The 21,288-nt window shown below is 37.7% G+C and overlaps 1 protein-coding gene across 2 annotated transcripts in view; it reads left to right on the forward strand.

Moving 5' to 3' along the window:
• Positions 1-21,288, forward strand: part of Hpr1 (THO complex 1-like protein Hpr1) — a 311,940-nt gene that overhangs the window by 86,524 nt on the left and 204,128 nt on the right. For both annotated transcript variants that reach the window (XM_090391220.1, XM_090391221.1), the window contains exon 5: positions 3,853-3,971. In XM_090391220.1, the coding sequence (XP_090247346.1) occupies positions 3,853-3,971 (119 nt within the window). The remainder of the gene's footprint in view (positions 1-3,852; positions 3,972-21,288) is intronic.

Here is a 21,288-nt window from a genome sequence, read left to right on the forward strand (position 1 = left end):
GCAGCCACTGTAAGACTTTTATACCATCATACCTCAGTATTTCTGGTCGAATATCATCTACTCCTGCTGCCTTTCCACATTTCTAGCCTTTGATGGCTTTTTCTACTTCAAGTATGGATATGTATTCCTGACTGTATGCCTGTTGAGTGTTTTTTACCACTGTGCTATCACTGCTTGTTTCATTTCGCAATTTTTCGAAGTAATTACTCCATACTTCAAAGATATCTTTTTCTCCTGTTTTCATATCACCTTTATCATCTCTAACTCCTTTTACAGCACTCTTTCTTCCATTTCTGAGCTTCTTCAACAACCTCCAGAATATCTTACCACCTTCTTGATATTTATTTTCTATGTTCTTACCAGTCTTCCCATGACTTTTGTTTAGATAGTTTTACACATTGTTTAGCTTTCTTACATTTGTCTCTGCTAAGAGCAAAAGCTGACTTATTTGCCAGGAACTTTTCGTATAATTTCTTCTTTTCTTTCACTGCCACTTTAAATTCCTGTGTCCACCATGGAGTCCTGATTTTTCGATCCTTGCAGAAAACCTCACCACATGCCTCTCTGGCAGAATCAATCAATGTTTTCTTCAAGGCTTGCCACTGAATCTCCAAGGTTTGGTTCCTGTTCTCAAACTCTAATTTTTTCTTCAATAATCTTTGTGTATGTTAGTCTACAGCTTAGAGCTGCTCAGCTTTTATTCGCTTTAAAACTTTCTTACATGTTATTCTTTTCAATATGAAATTCAATTTTATCCTGCTCAAGACTAAATAGTGATCACTTCCAATTTCAAACCTCTGTACACTCTGGTGTCCTTTACCAGGGAGAAAACATTCCTATCAACAATAACATAGTCAATGAGACTTTTCTTATTCCTTGCCTCTTCTCTCCATGTGAATTTGTGCACATTTTTATGTTGGAACATGGTGTTAGTAATAACCAGTCCATGTCCTGAGCAGAAATCCAACAGATATTTGCCATTATTATTAGCTTTGCTCTTTTCTACAAATTTTCCCCAAATATTTTTGTATGTCTCACAATCATTTCCTGCTCTGCTATTTAGATCCCTAACAAGGACCAACTTTTCTATTTTCATTGTGTCAGTTGCTTTTTCTAAAGCATCAAAAAATTCCTCCACTTCTACCTTAGTAGAACCTTTTGTGGGACCATAGTGTTGTGACCTATTCTTCTTATTCTATTCTATTAACCTTCTTATACTTTATATCCTACTGGCTGCGCCATTTATGTTGTGTCCCATTTTATGATCTTTATTCTATTTTTATGTTTTCCTCTTATATACGTTCTTCTATTATCTACGCACGAGATATCACCAACACTTATACTAATATCCAAGTTATTTCTCCCCTTAGTACCCCTAATATTTGTATTTATACTGCGCCTTTTGGGATATTTAGTTTAAGATATTATATACAAAAACAAGGAGAAAGAACTCAAATATGTCTGAAAGTGTAACTATGTTGCAGTCGTGACACTTTATCTCGTTTCTTAACATTAATTTCCCGCGTGATTAGGTTCGTATTTTTCAAGTGGTGCATTGGACAGCAATTTCAGACAACCCTTTTATCATTGAACAAAGGTTTATTAAATTCCTTAACATGGTACAAATCAATTCTTTATGATTACTCAATCTAATGCTAAACTAAATACTTACAAACTAACATTAGCTTATTACAAGTAATCAGGCTATGATCCTATAATGAGTATTACGATCATGCCGCCATACACATTCAACATGTAAATTCACTTGACATGGACAAATAAGATTAATTCACACTATTTAACTATTCAAACTTAAGTAGATTAACTAAACCTTTTTCTGCACTAACACACAACTATGACATTTTAACTTTCCAATACATTACAATAGACATGCAAAATTCTCAGGACACTTAATTTTTCACATAACATTAACACTAGCCAGCTTACTTTTAATATATTCTGTCAGATACTACAGTCCTAGTATAAATTTTCCTTGGTCACTTCAACAGTTCCGTATTAGAATAATGATACTTATCACAGACAAAGTTTAGTTAAAATTAGATATATTTTACAGTACCTTTCTTTCTTGGGTTTTTCATATGGGCCTTTACCTTCTTCTGATTGAACTATCTTGATATAACCTCACCGATAATCTGCTTCTCCTTCGTTCTTTTTGGAATTGAACTAGACTTACGCTGGCTTAACTTTTCATAACTCCGAACACACTTTGAATCATCTATATATCGGCTGTGCAACTCGCCACGTGGATATCGATATCTCTACAGCTCTACATTTTTCGTAGTTGTCACTGAAGTCTAAACACAAAGAATGTGCTTTCTTCTCCTTGACTATATGGTATTCTTCGCTTCTCACATAGGAAATACGGAATCGAAATCCTGCTCACTTTCGTTTCCGTGTTGTGGCGTGGAGATATAACCCCTATCTCGCCACTCAGGAAAACATCGTGAAATCCCTACGAAAGAGCTCGCAAAGGGCTCTCCTGGAACAGAATCCAAACCAAAACCAAAAAAGCCTCGGGGGGGGGGGGGGGGTTCCAACCCTTTTATACCTGTTCTCCTAACGGCACTTTTTCTAACTTCTTTTCTCCGCCCCCTACTTGTTTTTACTTCACCGACCAATTACGGTGGCGTTTTTCTGCCAAACGTCATTTGATCAGCAGGCCTGTAACGATGTCTCAATCTGGGAATCTGCCCTGAGCGATAGTCTGTTGTTTTCCTTTGCTAGCCTCTAATTTAATCCCCTTTCCAAAAATTTTTTATGAACTTACTTAATAACTTAATCTCTAGCCTCTCACATATAGCCTCTCACATACCATCTCTTATGACTAATCCTTTTCTGTCTTATTTATTTAACTTTTCTCATTTAAATCATATCACAATATTAATATATTCTTTCTTTTGTTAGTTAGTTTAACAAAACCTTTATATTTTATATATTTTATTGGATGCAAGAATCTATCTTTTTCTTTTAATTAATTCAACTATTATCTTTTATGCAGGGCTCTAATTTATTTTATTTATTCTTCATGTTACACCATGATAGCTGAGAATTCTATATTCTCAAGATATCAGGTGTAACAATAGGCACAAATAAGTCTCATTGTCCAATTCCCCATTCTAATATTTGCCCACATTACTCTACTTGAGACTGCCTGCCATTCAAGAAGATTAGCCTCATATTTAGTGTTGAATACTCTGGCTACTCCTTCTTTTCCTTGATTGTCATTGCCTGAATATAACATTTTGTATTTATTGCTTAGAAAGATCTCACCATTTTTTGTCTTTTTTGTTTCAGTAACCCCTATTATGTTGATCTGGTACTTATCTAATTCCTCAGCTAGCTCCATTTCTTTGCCATTCAGGCTTCTTATGTTGATAGTACTGATCTTTAGTTCTGGTGATGTTGAGTTGAGGTGTGTTTTCAGATTTGTTCCAGTAGCTGACTTTTCGCTGTTCGCCCTGGTTCCCTGGCAAAAACAATGGGGGCCTTGTTTAACCAGACGACGCCCCAGCCGGCATGAAATTTTGTCATGTTGTACCCTAATTTTTTTATTTTGGTTTAACCAATAAGAATACAATTTGGTCGGCTTAATCCCAAATTGCCAGTCCATCCTCGTTCGTTCAGTATCCAGGTAGATACCCAACAGGGTGCATCACAAGAAGGTGAGGATTGGACATCAGGCCAGAAGCTCTGGTCAGTTCTCTGCATTCCTTTAAAGGCAATGTGGAGGTCTCCTTTCAGTTATACAGCTTTGACCCTTAAGCACGCCAATAATGATTATTGTTTTATTTAAATTATTTGTGGTATTTATGTACTTTTATGGTTTTTCAGACATCTGCTCTGGAAGTCTTCCAGTACTTTTACTTAGTGATATGTTTGATTGTGTAACTTTGGAAAAGTGTGAAGAACTGTTTACATTTGTTGAAGAAAGAGTACATATTTGGAAGAAGGTAATTATCATTACAGAGAATTTTTAATTAATAATTTTAGTTTATTTGATCTTAATAGCCTGAATAAAACTGTGCTATTCCTCTTGCTTTTAATCACATTATTATTATTTTTAAGAGAGACTTCCGGGGGAGGAATGGATTCCTCGAGGGAGGCTACATACTACACTCACCAGCTATCTTACTTGCTCTTTAATTCATTCACACTGCTTGCATGCACAACATCCAATGGCAATCCATTACAATCACGCACCACCCTATGAGAGAAAAATTAAGCCCTCACTCCCTTCTTAGCATTCATTCTCAGCTTCCAAGGATGTCCTCTCCTTTCCCCAGCCTCCATAAATTGAAAAATTCCATGAATTGAAATCCTATATGATGCTCTCAGAAGTTTGTAAGTATCATTCATATTGCCCTTCTTTCTCCTGTTTGCTAGTGTCTGCAGTCTACAAATTCTCAGTCTGTCTTTATAATCAGTATTCCATAATCCTAATATCATTTTTAACAACTCTCCTTTGCACTCTCTCTCTAATATATCAGAATCGCAACTGAAATCAGGAGATCAGACTGCACAATAGTCCAAGTGAGGTCTTATCAGGGCCTTGTAAAGAGGCAAAACGACATCCTTATTGTGAACATTCGTTACAGCATTGCAATTATCTTTTGAGTTGTATTTGCAATCTCTGCTACATGGCACCTGAACTTCAACTTAATATTTTCTAACACTCCAAGATCCATAGCCTCATCAGTTTCTTCTAGCATAATCCCACCATTATAAAATGACATTGGCTATCTAATCACGCTGAAGTGAATGACTTTATATTTACTGACATCCATCTTCCCATGCCCACAATTCCAGCCTATTGAAATCTTTCTTGCAAGTACTGCATATCAGCAGCATTCCTGATTACCCTACCTATCTTTTCATCATCAGCAAATAGCTGTATGTTTCTTGTCATATCCTTCCCAATATCATGGGTTGATTGAATAACAGTGCACAATAATAATTATTATTATTAATACGCGCAACTCCAAGCAGTCCTTAGACTCATCGAGGGAGACGCTAAACATCACGTTGAGAACCATCCAACATTTGTGCAGTAGCTATCATGTTTTGCTTTGAACTCATTCACAGTCATGGCACTTACAATAGACTCTGGCAACCCATTCCACTCATTCATCACTCTCCAAGCAAAAAACCTAGCTCTAACACCCTTGCTAACTACACTCTTACTCAGCTTCCACGGATGACCCTTGTTCTCCCACCACCAGACCTGTTCTGAAATAATTCCTCTGAATTAATCTTGTAAAAACCCTTCAGTTATTTGTATGTCTCAATCATATCACCCCTTTTCCAGCTAACAACTAGTTTCTGTAATCCACAAATCTTCAACCTGTTCTCATACGGTTCATTCCACAGACCTGCTACCATCTTAGTCACTCTCCTCTGAATCCTTTCCACCCCTCCTCATCACCTAGAATCCCTGGTGCCCAGATTTGCGTGCAGTAGTCAAGTTGGGGTCTGATCTAGGCCGATAAAAAGGAGAAATAACCTGCTTGTCTCTGCTCTTCAAAGTATTTTTTCAATTTCCTGGAGTACATTTCACCTATGTGGTATACAGCAGGTAATGTTTTCACACCAAAATGCATCATCTTACACTTTTTCATATTAAACTTACATCCATTCTCCTTTGCCCAGTCTCCCAATCTGTCCAAATCATCCTGCATAATTTTGACATCATCTGTATTAACTGTTGCTCTACCCAACTTTGCATCATCGGCAAATAATGAGGTTCCTCTCAGATCCTTTGCTATATTGTTGATGAACAAATTAAACAGTAGTGGTCCAAGAACAGAACCCTGCGGCATGCCACTAGTCACAGGCCTTCTTTTGGACTCCACTCCTGAATAAACTATTCCATGATATCTCCCCATCAACCACCCTTCTATCCATCTCACCAACCCTATATCCATGTGCTGCAGAAAAAAAGCCTGTCAAAGTCTTTTAAAAGTCCAACAGCATCACTTTTATTTATTTATTTGTATGGAGTTTCCTCCCTTTTTCTCCCCCGTCCCTATTGGGGCAAGTTGAACCCCCTCACGGGGGATTAAGTATTTATGGCTGTAGATCTGTGTGTGTTCATGGGGCCGGCTTGCCTGCTTGCGGGATGAAAAATGACATATAAACTGGCAGAAAAAACCCTGCTGCCTGCGCCCAAGACCAGCTAACTTGGCTATGGCTGAGGAAGATCCTCAAATTCCTCACGTCTTTGACGGGAATCGAACCTGGGACACTCCTTACCCAGACATATGGTTGCGAAGTGCACAGCCACTAGGCTAATCGCGCAGACAGCAGCATCACTGTAAACCCATTACTTTTTTCCAACTCAGCTGTCACTGTATTATAAAATGTGAGCAAGTTACTGAGGCATGACCTACCATTCACAAAGCCCTGCTGTCCAGCATACAGTATCCAATTTTCATCTATCCATTCTAGTATTTTGCTCTTGACCAACTTCTCCAATACTTTGACAAAGTTGTCAAAGTATTGGAGATATAACACTGAGGTGCGTCACCTCTAACCCAAACCATCTAATTCTGTTCGCTTGTTTGCATTATGATATTTTCATAGTATAGTCAGCTAATTATAGCAAGTTGCAGGAATGTTGTAGTGTATAGTTTCTATAGTGAATTTCTCTTAGAATAGCATTGTGTTCACTGGGCTGCAGTTGGACATGAATGTATTATAGCAGTTTTCATAAGGAGAGTCAACTATAGTTTTATTGAATGTGCTGTCTTTTGGATACATAACAGATGTGTGACTGATTTATCTCACATACAATAAGTGTGAGTGGTTAATTTCCTTAGTGTAACCTTCTGTTTGACTTGTATTTAGTGTTTACTGTAGCTATTCCTTTTCCGTGGTCGTTTCTCCTTTTCCTGAATATAACATCTTGTTTTTCTGAATAAGAACTATAAGATGTTATGTTCAGGCAATAATGATCAAGGAAAGAAAGAAGTAGATGTAGTATTCAGCAATAAATATGAATATAATCTTCTTGAATGACAGGCAATTTCAAGTAGTGATGTGCACGAACATCAAATAGGAAATTGGACTTGAGACTTATTTGTGCAGATGGTCCCACATTAGGTTCTCCTATGGAAGATCAGTACTAACACCAACTTTTAACAAGATATGAACACATTCACATAGAAGGAAGAGCCAAGAAAAGTCTTGACTGCATTATTATTGATGGTGATATATCTTCACACCACTTCAGGACATGAGTATACAGGAGATTTAAAATAAAAAGTAAACAGAATAAACCTTTCTTTTAGTGTTACACAGTGATCAGCATACATTTAAAAATTTTATGGAGTTTACAACTGTGTTAAAAAAAACTTTTTTATTATCCCGACGTTTCGTCCTTCATATCAAGATCATCATCTGGAGCATACATAAATATACAAGACAAGCTGAGTTACATTATTAACTGTAAGCTAGAGAAACAATGATTTGATCACATGTTATTCTACTGAATAACATGTGATCATTTGGAAAAAAAAAAAAAATTACATCAAGCTAAATTCTATTTATAATAACAGGATTAAACATTCTTTCTTACAAATGGTTTTCTTTCAGAAACAATGATGTCCTATTTTTAGTATTACAATTGTTATTTAAGATACTGGATTTTCTACAGTCCTGTTTATAGTTGTTCTTAGCGAGGAAGGTTCCGTGGCTCGAATATATGCCTTCCATATGTTTGGGATTTTAAGACCATCATTATTGTTCAGATTGGGGTGATTGATAATGATCTCACAGGCTTCCTTAAATTTCCGTTCATACATGTTTTAGTGCGATGTAGACAACTAGTGCTTTTCCAGACAATTCTGTGTAAGGTGTTCAGGGCATGATCCAAAAGGCCAGCTTCACCATAATTCTTATATTTAATGTGTCGTTTATGTTCTTTTTGTCTGATAGGAATTGTGCGTCCTGTTTCTACTATATATGGTATGTTGCAAGTACGATAAATACGGTATACTCCAGAGTAGGCTAGTGGGCCTTTGGATGAGTTGAGTAAGCATTTTAATTTTGCGGGAGGTTTAAAGGTGGCTTTGGGGTCGTATTTTTGTAGTACTCTGTTTATTTTGTCTGATGTTCCTTTAATGCAGGGAATGGTTATAGTTTTACTGTAGTCTGGTTTGTCTTTGTTTTTTATTGAGGTTTTGTAGAGAATTTTGTTAATAGTGTTTTGGCTGTATTTGTTTTTTTTTTTGGAAAGTATTGCTGATAATTTTAAATTCGTCTTTCAGTGCCTGTTCACTGGAACAGATCGTCTGAGCCCTGTTGTTTTTAAAAGTGTTGATGACACCTAGTTTTTGTGTTGGGTGGTGGTAGGAGTTTATGTGTATATATTGTCCCATATGTGTCAGTTTCCGGCAAACAGTGAAGGAAAGATTGCCAGAGGGAAGACGTGTGACAAGTGTATCTAGAAAAAGAAGTGTGCTATGTTTTTCAATCTCAATTGTGAACTATATACGTTTGTGTTGTTTGTTTAGTTGGCTAAGGAATGTGGCTAATGTCTGGCGGCCATGGGACCAGATCGTGAAAACATCGTCAATGTATCTAAGCCAGACTTTGGGTTTTTGAGGGGAGGAACCTAAAGCAAGTTGCTCAAAATGTTCCATGTAAAAGTTAGCAATGGGGGGGGGGGGGGGATAATGGAGAGCCTATGACTATGCCTTCTTTTTGTAGGTATAAGACATTTTGCCATACAAAATAACCAGAATGTAATACATGCGCAAAGAGCGCCTGATATCTGGAGGAAATTTGTTCTGTAGGAGGAGGATTGATTGATTGGGACATTCATAAAGAGGGCAGAGACGTCAAAACTGACTAATAAATCATCTTTTTCTAATGTAATGTCTTTGATGATGTTTATGAAGTGTTGTGTGTTTTTGATATAGGAGGGGAAATGACCTACCAACTCGTTGAGTGTTGCTGCTAATTTTTTGGCTAAGTGATATATCGGGCTATCAATTCCTTCAACTATAGGTCTTAGCGGTGTGTTTTCATTGTGAATTTTCGGTAGCCCGTAAATTCTTGGGGAGCGTGCATAATGCGGAAATAGTTTTTTGACCGTATCTTCGGGCCGTGTGGTAATTGACTTAGGTAGTTTCTCTGTTTTGTTTTTTATTCTATTGGTTGGGTTGTAGTTAACTAATTGGTATGTGTTATTGTCAGAGACCAGCAGATTCCTTTTTTTTATACCTAAGTGGTGCGGTTTAAAATAACGGTGGCATTTCTTTTATCGGCTCTGGTTATTACTAAGTTCGGATTTGTTTTAAGTGATTTTATTGCTGTTAATTCGTGTTTAGTTATGTTGCTTGTTATTGTTTTGTTATGATTTAAAATGTTGGCAGTTTCCAAACGTATTTTGTCTGCTATATTATTTGGGATGAATCTTAGGCCTCTTTCAATATTACAGATAAATTCAAGTTTGTTTATCGATTTCAGTGCTATAGCAAAATTTAAACCTTTGTTAAGTATAGAGATTTCTTCTTTGTTTAGAGCATGGTTAGATAGGGTGACTATATTCTATATCTAAATGTCTTCGTTTACGTAGTGTGAAAGTTCCGGAGAAAGCACTACTCAGAGAGCAGATCCAAGCTGCTGGAAAGAACCTACTAGCTGGTTTTGTGTAGCGGCTAGGTTCTTTCCGGCAGCTTGGATCTGCTCTCTGAGTAGTGCTTTCTCCATACGGTGGTATATTCATTGTGCCTTTGTTGAGGTGAATTTTCTCTTTAGTCTGATGCAATTAGGAGTGATATTGCTGTCCCTACACCGTTTTAAAAAAGCCAGGCGATTGATCAAATTGAAACTTGAATCTTCAGCTTACTGTATTGGTTGCATCGCTTGTAGGTCAAATCTCCATGAATTATTGTAATCCTTTCTTTTAGTGTTACACTGTGATAAACTTAAAACAAATCCGAACTTAGTAATAACCAGAGCTGATAAAGGAAATGCCACCATTATTTTAAACCTTACCACTTATGTGCAAAATATGAATCTGCTGGTCTCTGACAACAACTCATACCAATTAGTTAACTACAACTCAACCAATAGAATAAAAAACGAAACAGAGAAACTTAAGTCAATTATCATATGGCCCGAACATACGGTCAAAAAACTATTTCCGCACTATGCGCGCTCCCCCCAAGAATTTACGGGCTACCGAAAATTCACAAAGAAAACACACCGCTAAGACCTATAGTAGAAGGAATTGATAGCCTGACGTATCACTTAGTCAAAAAAATTAGCGGCAACACTCAAGGAGTTGGTAGGTCATTCCCCCTCCTATATCAAAAACACACACTTCATAAACATCATCAAAGACAACTAACATTAGAAAAAGATGATTTATTAGTCAGTTTTGACGTCTCTTCCCTCTTTATGAATGTCCCAATCAATGACACAATCGTTCTCCTATAGAACAAATTCCCTCCAGTTATCATGGCGCTCTTTGCGCATGTATTACATTCTGGTTATTTTGTATGGCAAAATGTCTTATACCTACAAAAAGAAGGCATAGTCATAGGCTCTCCATTATCCCCCCCCCCCCCCATTGCTAACTTTTACATGGAACATTTTGAGCAACTTGCTTTAGGTTCCTCCCCTCTAAAACCCAAAGTCTGGCTTAGATACATTGACGATGTTTTCGCGATCTGATCCCATAGCTGCCAGACATTAGACACATTCCTTAGCCAACTAAACAAACAACACAAACGTATATAGTTCACAATTGAGATTGAAAAACATAGCACACTTCTTTTTCTAGATACACTTGTCACACGTCTTCCCTCTGGCAATCTTTCCTTCACTGTTTACCAGAAACCGACACATATGGGACAATATATACACATAAACTCCTACCACCAACTCAACACAAAAACTAGGTGTCATCAACACTTTTAAAAACAACAGGGCTCAGACGATCTGTTCCAGTGAACAGGCACTGAAAGACGAATTTAAAATTATCAGCAATACTTTCCAAAAAAAAAATGGATACAGCCAAAACACTATTAAAAAAATTCTCTACAAAACCTCAATAAAAAACAAAGACAAACCAGACTACAGTAAAACTATAACCATTCCCTACATTAAAGGAACATCAGACAAAATAAACAGAGTACTACAAAAATACGACCTCAAAGCCACCTTTAAACCTCCCGCAAAATTAAAAAGCTTACTCAACTCATCCAAAGGCCCACTAGCCTACTCTGGAGTATACCGTATTTATTGTACTTGCAACATACCATATATAGGAGAAACAGGGCACACAATTCCTATCAGACAAAAAGAACATAAACGACACATTAAATATAAGAATTATGGTTAAGCTGGCCTTTCGGATCATGCCCTTGAACTCCTTACACAGAATTGTCTGAAAAGCACTAGCTGTCTACATTGCACTAAAACATGTATGAACGGAAATTTAAGGAAGCCTGTGAGATCATTATCAATCACCCCAAGCTGAACAATAATGATGGTCTTAAAATCCCAAACATATGGAAGGCATATATTCGAGCCACGGAACCTTCCTCGCTAAGAACAACTATAAAAAGGACTGTAGAAAATCCAGTATCTTAAATAACAATTGTAATACTAAAAATAGGACATCATTGTTTCTGAAAGAAAACCATCTGTAAGAAAGAAGGTTTAATCCTGTTATTATAAGTAGAATTTAGCTTGATGTAATTTATAATTTTTTTTTTTTTCACTAGAAGTCATGCCAGTAGAATAACATGTGATCAAATCATTGTTTCTCTAGCTTACAGTTAATAATGTGACTCAGCTTGTCTTGTATATTTATGTATGCTCCAGATGATGATCTTGATATGAAGGACAAAACGTCGGGATAATAAAAAAGTTTTTTTTTGTAACACGTTTGTAAATTCCATAAAATTTTTAAGTGAACAGAATAAAAATTAATTTTGTATTTTCGTATTGAAAAGAAAAATATGAATAAACCTTTTTTAAAAGAAGGTTGTACAGCTTTTAGAAGTGACTTTAGACTAAGAAATACAACTATTATTCAAGAAAAAGTGAAATCATTTGAAAACAAGAACGAGACATTGGAGACTTAGTAGTAGACTCTGAAGAAAACATTGGTTGATGCGGCCAAGGAAACATTTAGTGAAATGTTTTTCAATAATAGAAAAATCAGAACTCCATGTTGGATCAGGAAGTTAGAGGCAGTCCTAGAAAAGAAGAAAGTATATTGAAATTCTTAGAAAGTCGGTCAGTATGTGCTCTTGCAGAATACAAAGAATTAGAAAGCAAAGCAATATGTAAACATATCTAAGAAGATAAATATCAGAAAGGCTGCAAAGTGTTCTGGCAGTTATTGAAAGAAAGCATAGAAATGGAAGGAAGAGTAAATTCATAGAAATCAGAGAATATGACATGAAAACTGATGCTAAATATATTCTTGGATATCTGAAGTAACTATTTTGAATATCTTTGATTGTTAAATGAAACAAACAGTGGTAGAAAATATTCAAGAGGAGTGTGGTTAGGAGTACAAATCAATACCTCAGATAGCGAAAGCCATCCAAAGCCTAAAATGTGGAAAGGCAGCTGGGATAGTTAATTTTCAACCATGGCATTCAAATTTTGAGGTATAAAAGTTTTACAGTAACTATCTTCTTCTTCTTCTTCTGCAGCTTCTCCCACTTAAGTGGGGTCACTGTTTCTTATGAGTCTCCTCCACACCTTCCTGTCTTGGGCTGTCACCACATCCAAGTTCTTCATCTTCAAGTCCTCTTCTACCAGCTCCCTCCATCTCTTCTTTGGCCGCCCACGCTTCCGCCTTCCTTGCACATCCATCTGCATGACCCTTCTTCCCACATATTCGTCCTCCCTCCTCATCACATGACCAAACCATCTCAACCTTGCCTCCTGTATTTTCGCTCCTAAGTTCGTAACTTTCACTGTTCCCCTGACATAGTCATTTCTCAGATGATCCTTTCTGGTCACACCGCACATCCACCTAAGCATTCTCATCTCTGCTACTTCCATCCTGCTAATGTTATTTTTCCTCAGGGCCACAGTTTCTATAGCATATGTCATAGCTGGCCTCACTACTGTCCTATAAATTTTGCCTTTCAGATTGATCGGCACCCTCTTATCACATAACACTCCAGCCATCTCCCTCCAGTTCCTCCAACCTGCTTGTATCCTGCATCCCACTTCCTTCTCACCTCCTCCATCTTCTTCCACTGTCGAACCTAAGTATCTAAAGTCTCTCACCTTCCTGATGACATTTCCTTCCAGCTCCAGGTCTGTCTCCTGGCCACTGCCCACTGCGCAACACATATACTCTGTCTTACTTCTGCTCAGTCTCATACCTCTCTCTTCCAGTACTTTTCTCCATCTTTCCAGTTTAGTTTCCGCTTCTTCTCTTGAATCTACACACAGCAAGATGTCATCTGCATATAACATTGTCCAAGGTGCATCTTCTCTCACCTCCTCTGTTACCACCTCCATCACAATATTAAACAGAAACGGACTTAATGCTGACCCTTGATGCAAGCCAACTGTTACTTGAAAACTTTCTGTCTGTCCCAAACAGGTCCGAACACTTGTCTTCACATTTCTGTACATTTCCTGCACCAACCTGACATATTTCTCCGGCACCTTCTTCTCCCTCAGACACCTCCAGACTTCTTGCCTTGGCACTCTATCGTATGCTTTCTCCAGATCAATAAATACCAGATGTAGCTCCCTTTGTTTCTCTCGATATTTTTCAATCATCTGTCGTAACCCAAAGATAGCATCTGTTGTTGATCTACCAGGCATGAAGCCAAATTGTTCCTTTGCAATCTCCACCTCCTCCCTCAATCTACCATCAAGAACCCTTTCTAGGATCTTCATTGTGTGGGACATTAACTTTATTCCTCTGTAATTTTTACAGTCTTGTGCATCCCCTTTACTCTTGTAGATGGGAACAAGAGTACTCTCCCTCCATTCCTCGGGTATATTTTCCTGTTGGCAAACTTTCATGAACAGGTCCCACAGCAGGTCAATTCCCTCTTCCCCCAGTGCCTTCCATGCCTCCACTGGAATTCTGTCGGGGCCCACCGCTTTTCCATTCCTCATCCTCTTCATGGCCTCCGTCACTTCCATTCTACTGATGTTCTGCACCATCCCCTCAGAAGGCTGCCCATCTCCTCTGTGAGTCCTTGCATTTTCCTCATTCAGAAGTCCCTCAAAGTATATTTTCCATCTGTTTCTTATGTCCACATCCCTCCATAATACTCTTCCTTCAGCATCTTTGATCTGCCTCACATGTAAGATGTCCTTAGCTGCTTTATTTCTACATTTCGCTAGTTGGTAAATTTTTCTCTGTCCTTCCTTTGTTTCTAATTGATCATACAGATCTTGATATGCCATGGTCTTCGCCTGTGCCACAACTCTCTTGGCTTCTTGCTTTCTCTGTTTGTACACCTCTCTGTCCTCTTCCACTCTTGACTCATCCCACTTCTGCTTTGCCTTCCTCTTAGCTGTTCACTGCCACTTGTACATCATTATTCCACCACCAACCCTCCTTCTGCTCTCTAATCTTTCCAGATGTCTCACCAAGCACCTCGATTGCACAGCTCAGGATTACTTTTGAATTATGTTTCCACCAATCTTGTACACTTTCCAGTCCATCCGAAATCCTCTCTAACACTCTCTCCCTAAAACGATTCCTCACACTCTCTTCTTTTAAGCGAAACCACTTAATTGTCTTCATCCCATGGCAACCAGAAGTTCTTATCTTCGATCTTAATTTAAAGATCGAAGTCCCATTCAAATTTTGAGGTATAAAAGTTTTACAGTAACTATACTGCTCATAATTCAGAATGGTCTGAATTTTAAATTCCAAATGATTGGATTAGAGCTCTCATAGTACCCACTATAAAAATGGAAATAAAACTGTTATTAGAGGAATTTTCCTATCTTTGTTTCAGATAAGATCTCATGCATACTTTAGAAGAGGTTGAAAGAAATTTTGGAAGAGTAACCTGGAGAAGAAAGCTGGATTCAAGTGAAATAGGGGGTGTCAGGATCATCACTTTAAGACAGATGGTTGAGAAATCGTGAGAATATAAGGAACTGTATTTGTTTCATAGATCTTGAAATTAACGTGCATAATACACTGGCCCCATAGGCCTTGAGTTGCTTCGCCTGTAAATCTAAATAAACCAAACCAATTGTTTGATCTGCTTTGGCTCAAAATTTCCCTACCAAATCAACCTGCCCTTTTCATATGCTCTCTCTCTCTATTCCTTTCCAAATTCCATTAACCACTCTGACCTCTTCAACTATTCCCCATAAAGCTCAACTTTCTACACTCAAAATACCCCAATACTGAGGTCATAGACAGTAATATAAGTCCCCTTTCGGCTTCCCTTCTCCAGTTTCACTGATCAAGAGCTGAGGTGCTTACCATTAGCAATGACCTATCACAGATCATCAATCTCCCTACCAAAATATGTGACAATCCTTCCAATTTGCCAAAAAAACTTGATCTCTTCCTAACACGCTCCCCTTCCAAGTATACTGTGGATGTCAGTTCTCCTCTTGGTAACTTGGTATCAATTCGTACAAGTTTTCAGTCTCATGTCGTTTGGCACTACATGCCAAATGGGATAACTTCTGTTCCTCTCCTTTGAATGGTCCGACTACTGCTTCCGTTCTTCTGATACAAACACCTGCTCAGACTGAATAACATATATCATCTTCACAGGAATGAAGGCTTTTATCCTTTATTTCACTCCAAATTCTCAGTCACCATCCAAACCTTGGTTCTCAAAAAAAATGTTCCATTGCAGTAAAAGAAAACACCTTTGCATACCATGAATGGCTCAAGACCCAAACTCCAATTGCTCACAACAGCTGTAAAAGAATCATCACCAAATCCAAATCAGACTTGAAAAGAGCCAAATGCTGCAAACGTGCCTCTTACCCAAATGGCAGTGCTGCTCCTGGTCCCTTGCCAAACCATTGATTGCAAATTTTCCCCACCTAGGTTTCCACCACTTTCACATCTGGATGGTATTTTAGGTGAGGTACTGTAGTTACCTCACCTAAAGACAAGACTGACTTCCTGGCATTGCTCTTCTCTTCCATTGTGTGCATTGATGACTTGGGTAAGGTTTCTCTACTCCACCAAGAACTGCTCTCTCTGTGTCATCCATAGTCTTGCTAGAAAGAAATCTGAAGAATCCTTAATAACATGAACACGAACAAGGCATCTGGTTCTGATGGTATCCCACCTATTGTATTAAAGAATTGTGCACCAGAACTATATATATATATACAGGGTGTTCGGGATAAATTTGACAGTTTCGTAAGGAAAAAGAAAATCTTCTTTGTATCTATTAAATTTAATGAATTGACAAAAAAACATTACAGGCAGAGTTAATTACAATACTATCAACAAGATTTACTCAAAATAACCACCATTAGCATCGATCACAGCTTCAATTCTGCTTCGGAACCTCAAACAAGCTGATGCTACAGTCTCCCTGGGAAGGGCCGCAAAAACTGTTTTAATTTTATCCATTAACTGGGCTTTTGTATTACTGGAAGTGCGATTGGTGTCTTTTTCAACTGCGCCCCATACAAAATAATCCATGGGGTTAAGGTCTGGGGAGTTTGGAGGCCAAACATTTGGACTGGTGAAGTCGTAGAAATTTTCAGACAACCATTTTTGACTTTTCCCAGAGGTGTGGCAAGGGGCCGAATCCTGCTGCCATACATACGGCCTACCATTGGCTACCCTTGTTATCCAGGGCTTGACTACAGTTAGCAACTCCACGAACAAAGCCCGAATTCCAATGCCAGGGTTCTTCAACACCTGTTCCTGCAGATTTGCGAGGAATTCTGCTGTACGAACGCAATCAGATCGTCTGCTAGGGATCTTTCTTCTTGCTACATCCTCGTAGTCACCATTGCAAGTCTCTAGTTCATGCCTGATTGTTTTTACTGTATTCAGGGAGCATTGGGCAGCAGTCGTAATATCCTTATTTTGATGGCGGGCACGAATCATCATGATACAAGTTATTCTCTTCCATGATTCAGGTGGGTTCCAGCTATCCATCCTTTCTGACATCTTGTATATGAATGAAGAAGGGTCCAAACTTTTAAATGAAGAGAAGTGTGTGTTAATATATATATATATATATATATATATATATATATATATACAGGGTGTTCGGGATAAATTTGACATATTTATAATTAATTATATTTTTCCGTAAGTTACATGTATTAATATATATATATTAATATATATATATATATATATATATATATATATATATATATATATATATATATACAGGGTGTTCGGGATAAATTTGACATATTTATAATTAATTATATTTTTCCGTAAGTTACATGTATTAACACACACTTCTCTTCATTTAAAAGTTTGGACCCTTCTTCATTCATATACAAGATGTCAGAAAGGATGGATAGCTGGAACCCACCTGAATCATGGAAGAGAATAACTTGTATCATGATGATTCGTGCCCGCCATCAAAATAAGGATATTACGACTGCTGCCCAATGCTCCCTGAATACAGTAAAAACAATCAGGCATGAACTAGAGACTTGCAATGGTGACTACGAGGATGTAGCAAGAAGAAAGATCCCTAGCAGACGATCTGATTGCGTTCGTACAGCAGAATTCCTCGCAAATCTGCAGGAACAGGTGTTGAAGAACCCTGGCATTGGAATTCGGGCTTTGTTCGTGGAGTTGCTAACTGTAGTCAAGCCCTGGATAACAAGGGTAGCCAATGGTAGGCCGTATGTATGGCAGCAGGATTCGGCCCCTTGCCACACCTCTGGGAAAAGTCAAAAATGGTTGTCTGAAAATTTCTACGACTTCACCAGTCCAAATGTTTGGCCTCCAAACTCCCCAGACCTTAACCCCATGGATTATTTTGTATGGGGCGCAGTTGAAAAAGACACCAATTGCACTTCCAGTAATACAAAAGCCCAGTTAATGGATAAAATTAAAACAGTTTTTGCGGCCCTTCCCAGGGAGACTGTAGCATCAGCTTGTTCGAGGTTCCGAAGCAGAATTGAATCTGTGATCGATGCTAATGGTGGTTATTTTGAGTAAATCTTGTTGATAGTATTGTAATTAACTCTGCCTGTAATGTTTTTTTGTCAATTCATTAAATTTAATAGATACAAAGAAGATTTTCTTTTTCCTTACGAAACTGTCAAATTTATCCCGAACACCCTGTATATATATATATATATATATAAACTTTGAAAGTTTCGAAAATTTTGATGAGCTTATAATAATACAATCTTTGGCATTGGATTTGCCCTAGCTTTCACTGCTGAAGGACACATGCACTGCCAAGGCATCCATATATTTGCCTTTTATTAGTTCTTTACTGCTTCAGTCTCTTTATTGATTTGTTTATTTTACAACACCAAAATTGAATACAGTTACTCTTTGATGATGAAAAATTAATTTCTCTGAAGCAGAATTGCTTCGGTATTGAATTAGGATTTTTGTTATTTTAAGGTTTGTGTTTGGTGTGTGTGTCTGATGAAAACTAGCAGTTCAAAACAGGTAGATTTCATCAGACATAAACCTTAAAATGATAAGAGGAGGCTTTTCCTGATTGATTGTACTTGTTATGATGCATACAACAGGAATTCTTCTGCTTCGGCCGGCCGAATACCATTCTACTTAAGTTACATTCTACTGAAAATCCTTCTACTGATTTGACCAAAGTCATATATCTGAAAAACATGCTGAAGTGGCTGAATACTGAAGTAAAAAAAAGTTCTGGATAGGGATGCACTGAATATTCAGTGCATCCTTACAACATTTCAACATGGAAACAGGTCCACATCCAGCCTATCCAAAAGAAAGGTGATAAACGTCAACCAGTGAGCTACCATCCCATTGCGCTCGTGTCTATTTTTCCTAAAATTATGGGAAGGTAAACAATGAACTCTTTGCTGCCTAGAGACCTACCAACTAATCAGTGACCAGCAGTATGGATTCTACCACTCATGATCTACATTTGATCTTGCTTTCACTATCTATATCTGACTCACGCCATGGAAAAATTTGGAGAAACTCATGTGGTTGCCCTTGACATTTCAAAGGCATTTAATTGGGTTTGGCACAGGGACCTACTTAGCAAACTTCCATCCTATAGCCTGCCTTACACTCTCTGCAACAGGATCACCAAATTATTCACTGGTCACTCACTATGTGTCATGATGGATGGTCTCCTCAGATTTCCCAACCACCGTAGGGGTACCCTGGATTCTGTTCTTTCACCCACCCTCTTCCTCTTGTATATAAATAACCTGCTCTCATAGATGTCCAATCCTATCCATAGCTTTGCTGATGACAGTACACTTTATTCCTCCATTTCATTTGATTTTCATTAGAATTCTTAAGATCCACCATGATTGGTGGCCTGAACTCTGATCTCTTAGCTGTGTCCCAATAGGGCAAGGACAACCTTATAGAGACTTCAATGCCACCAAAACTCAGTCCCATCTGATCTCTTGCAAGTAAGAGCTTGCATCCTCCCCCCTTAGCTTCAATAATACTGAGACATCTAAACACGATCAGATTTCCCCCTTCTTGGACTGACCTACACCTCCAATCTTTCCTGGCACAAACACATTTCAACTAACTTCTGCAGCAGCCAAACAACTTAGTGCACTTTTTTGCACAAGACACTACTTCACATCTTCACAGCTGACTTTACAGTTAGACTGTACATCCCTAATCCAATAAGATGCTTCAAATGCCATAAATATGGACATGCCCAAACTGCCTGTCATGACTCTGCCACCTGTGCCCAATGAAGTAAAGAGTGTGATAATCAGTCTTGATGTGCAAAGAAAGCTAAATATGTAAATTGTCAAGGAGATTATCTAGCTTACTCCTGTGCATGTCAAAAGTGGAAAGATAAAAAAGAAATACAAAAGATAAAAACAGAACAAAATATATCATATCAGGGGGCAAAAAGGAAGTTAGCCGCTACCACACCTGTTCTTATGCTGAGAAGGTAACAATTAAGAAAATGTCAACAACTACTCCAACTCTTATATCTATTTCACCACACCTAAACCTGACAGTTGGTATTGTTTCTCTGTTGATTGCATCAATTGCATAATGTACGGTCCCACTCTAAAAACATTCTATTTGATGAGAACCTACTTGTTAAAAAAAAAGTAAATAAATAAAATAAAATAAAATTGTGACAAGGTTATCACTTAAAGACAAACCACCAGACCCTCTCTCACACACACACACAAAAAACTTCTGTATCCACTGAATGTAACTTTAACTTACTCAGTGATCCTGATGCATCTGAAGATGTATTGGAGATTTTTCAAGAGGAAGAGGTGGATGCTGGTTGTCCATACTTCCCAAATTTAATGAGAAATATAAACCTGATAAGAGTAATTCCTCAGAAACTTGAAATGAAACAAGTCTGTGAAGCCTAAAAAATAGGAAAATTTTTACAATGGAATTGTCATGGATTTTGCCAGAATATTGATGATATCAAGCACCTACTGTGAGAAACGCAAACTTTTTTTTTCTGTCTGCAGGAAACATATTTAAAACCCAGTGAAGACACCTGCCTTCAAGAATATCACTCTTGTACACAAGGACAGAAGTGGAGATGGTACTGCTCACAACAGTTGCTATGGAATCATCTGCTTCCATAGCAGTAGTGATTTGCCTATCTGTGGGGTTTCTTATTACAGAATGCTTAATATATTTACCACTGGGTTATGAATTAAATGAAATTTGTTGATAATCTCATATTGCAACTACCTCAACCCATACTCCTAATGGATGACTTTAATGAACATAACACTCTGTGGGGTAGTGTCAACATGAATAGACGAGGTCATATCATTGAGTGAATGCTCAACAACCATGACCTCTTCCTTATTAATAATGGAGCAAGCACCTTCTTCCATATGCCTAACCTCTCTTATTCTGCAATTTATCTTATAATTCATTTGATTTTAAATTTGTTTATATGTAGATTCTTCATTGTAGATACTAAATCCTTGTACATAGATTTTATTAATTCATTTATCTTGTTATAACTATTTATTAATACCTTGTAGAGAACTATTTATTATTATACTTATTATATAACTATTATACCTGTTTTAGATCTCCATATAAGTATTTATTTAATACTCTGTATACTGATGTAACCTGTGTCTTGGCACTGTATGACCTTTGCTGTCCTT

The sequence above is a fragment of the Typopeltis vanoorti genome, chromosome 4 (genome assembly GCF_054136105.1).
Source record: "Typopeltis vanoorti isolate ZY-2024b chromosome 4, IOZ_Tvanoo_1.0, whole genome shotgun sequence".
Taxonomy (NCBI): Eukaryota; Metazoa; Arthropoda; class Arachnida; order Uropygi; family Thelyphonidae; genus Typopeltis; species Typopeltis vanoorti.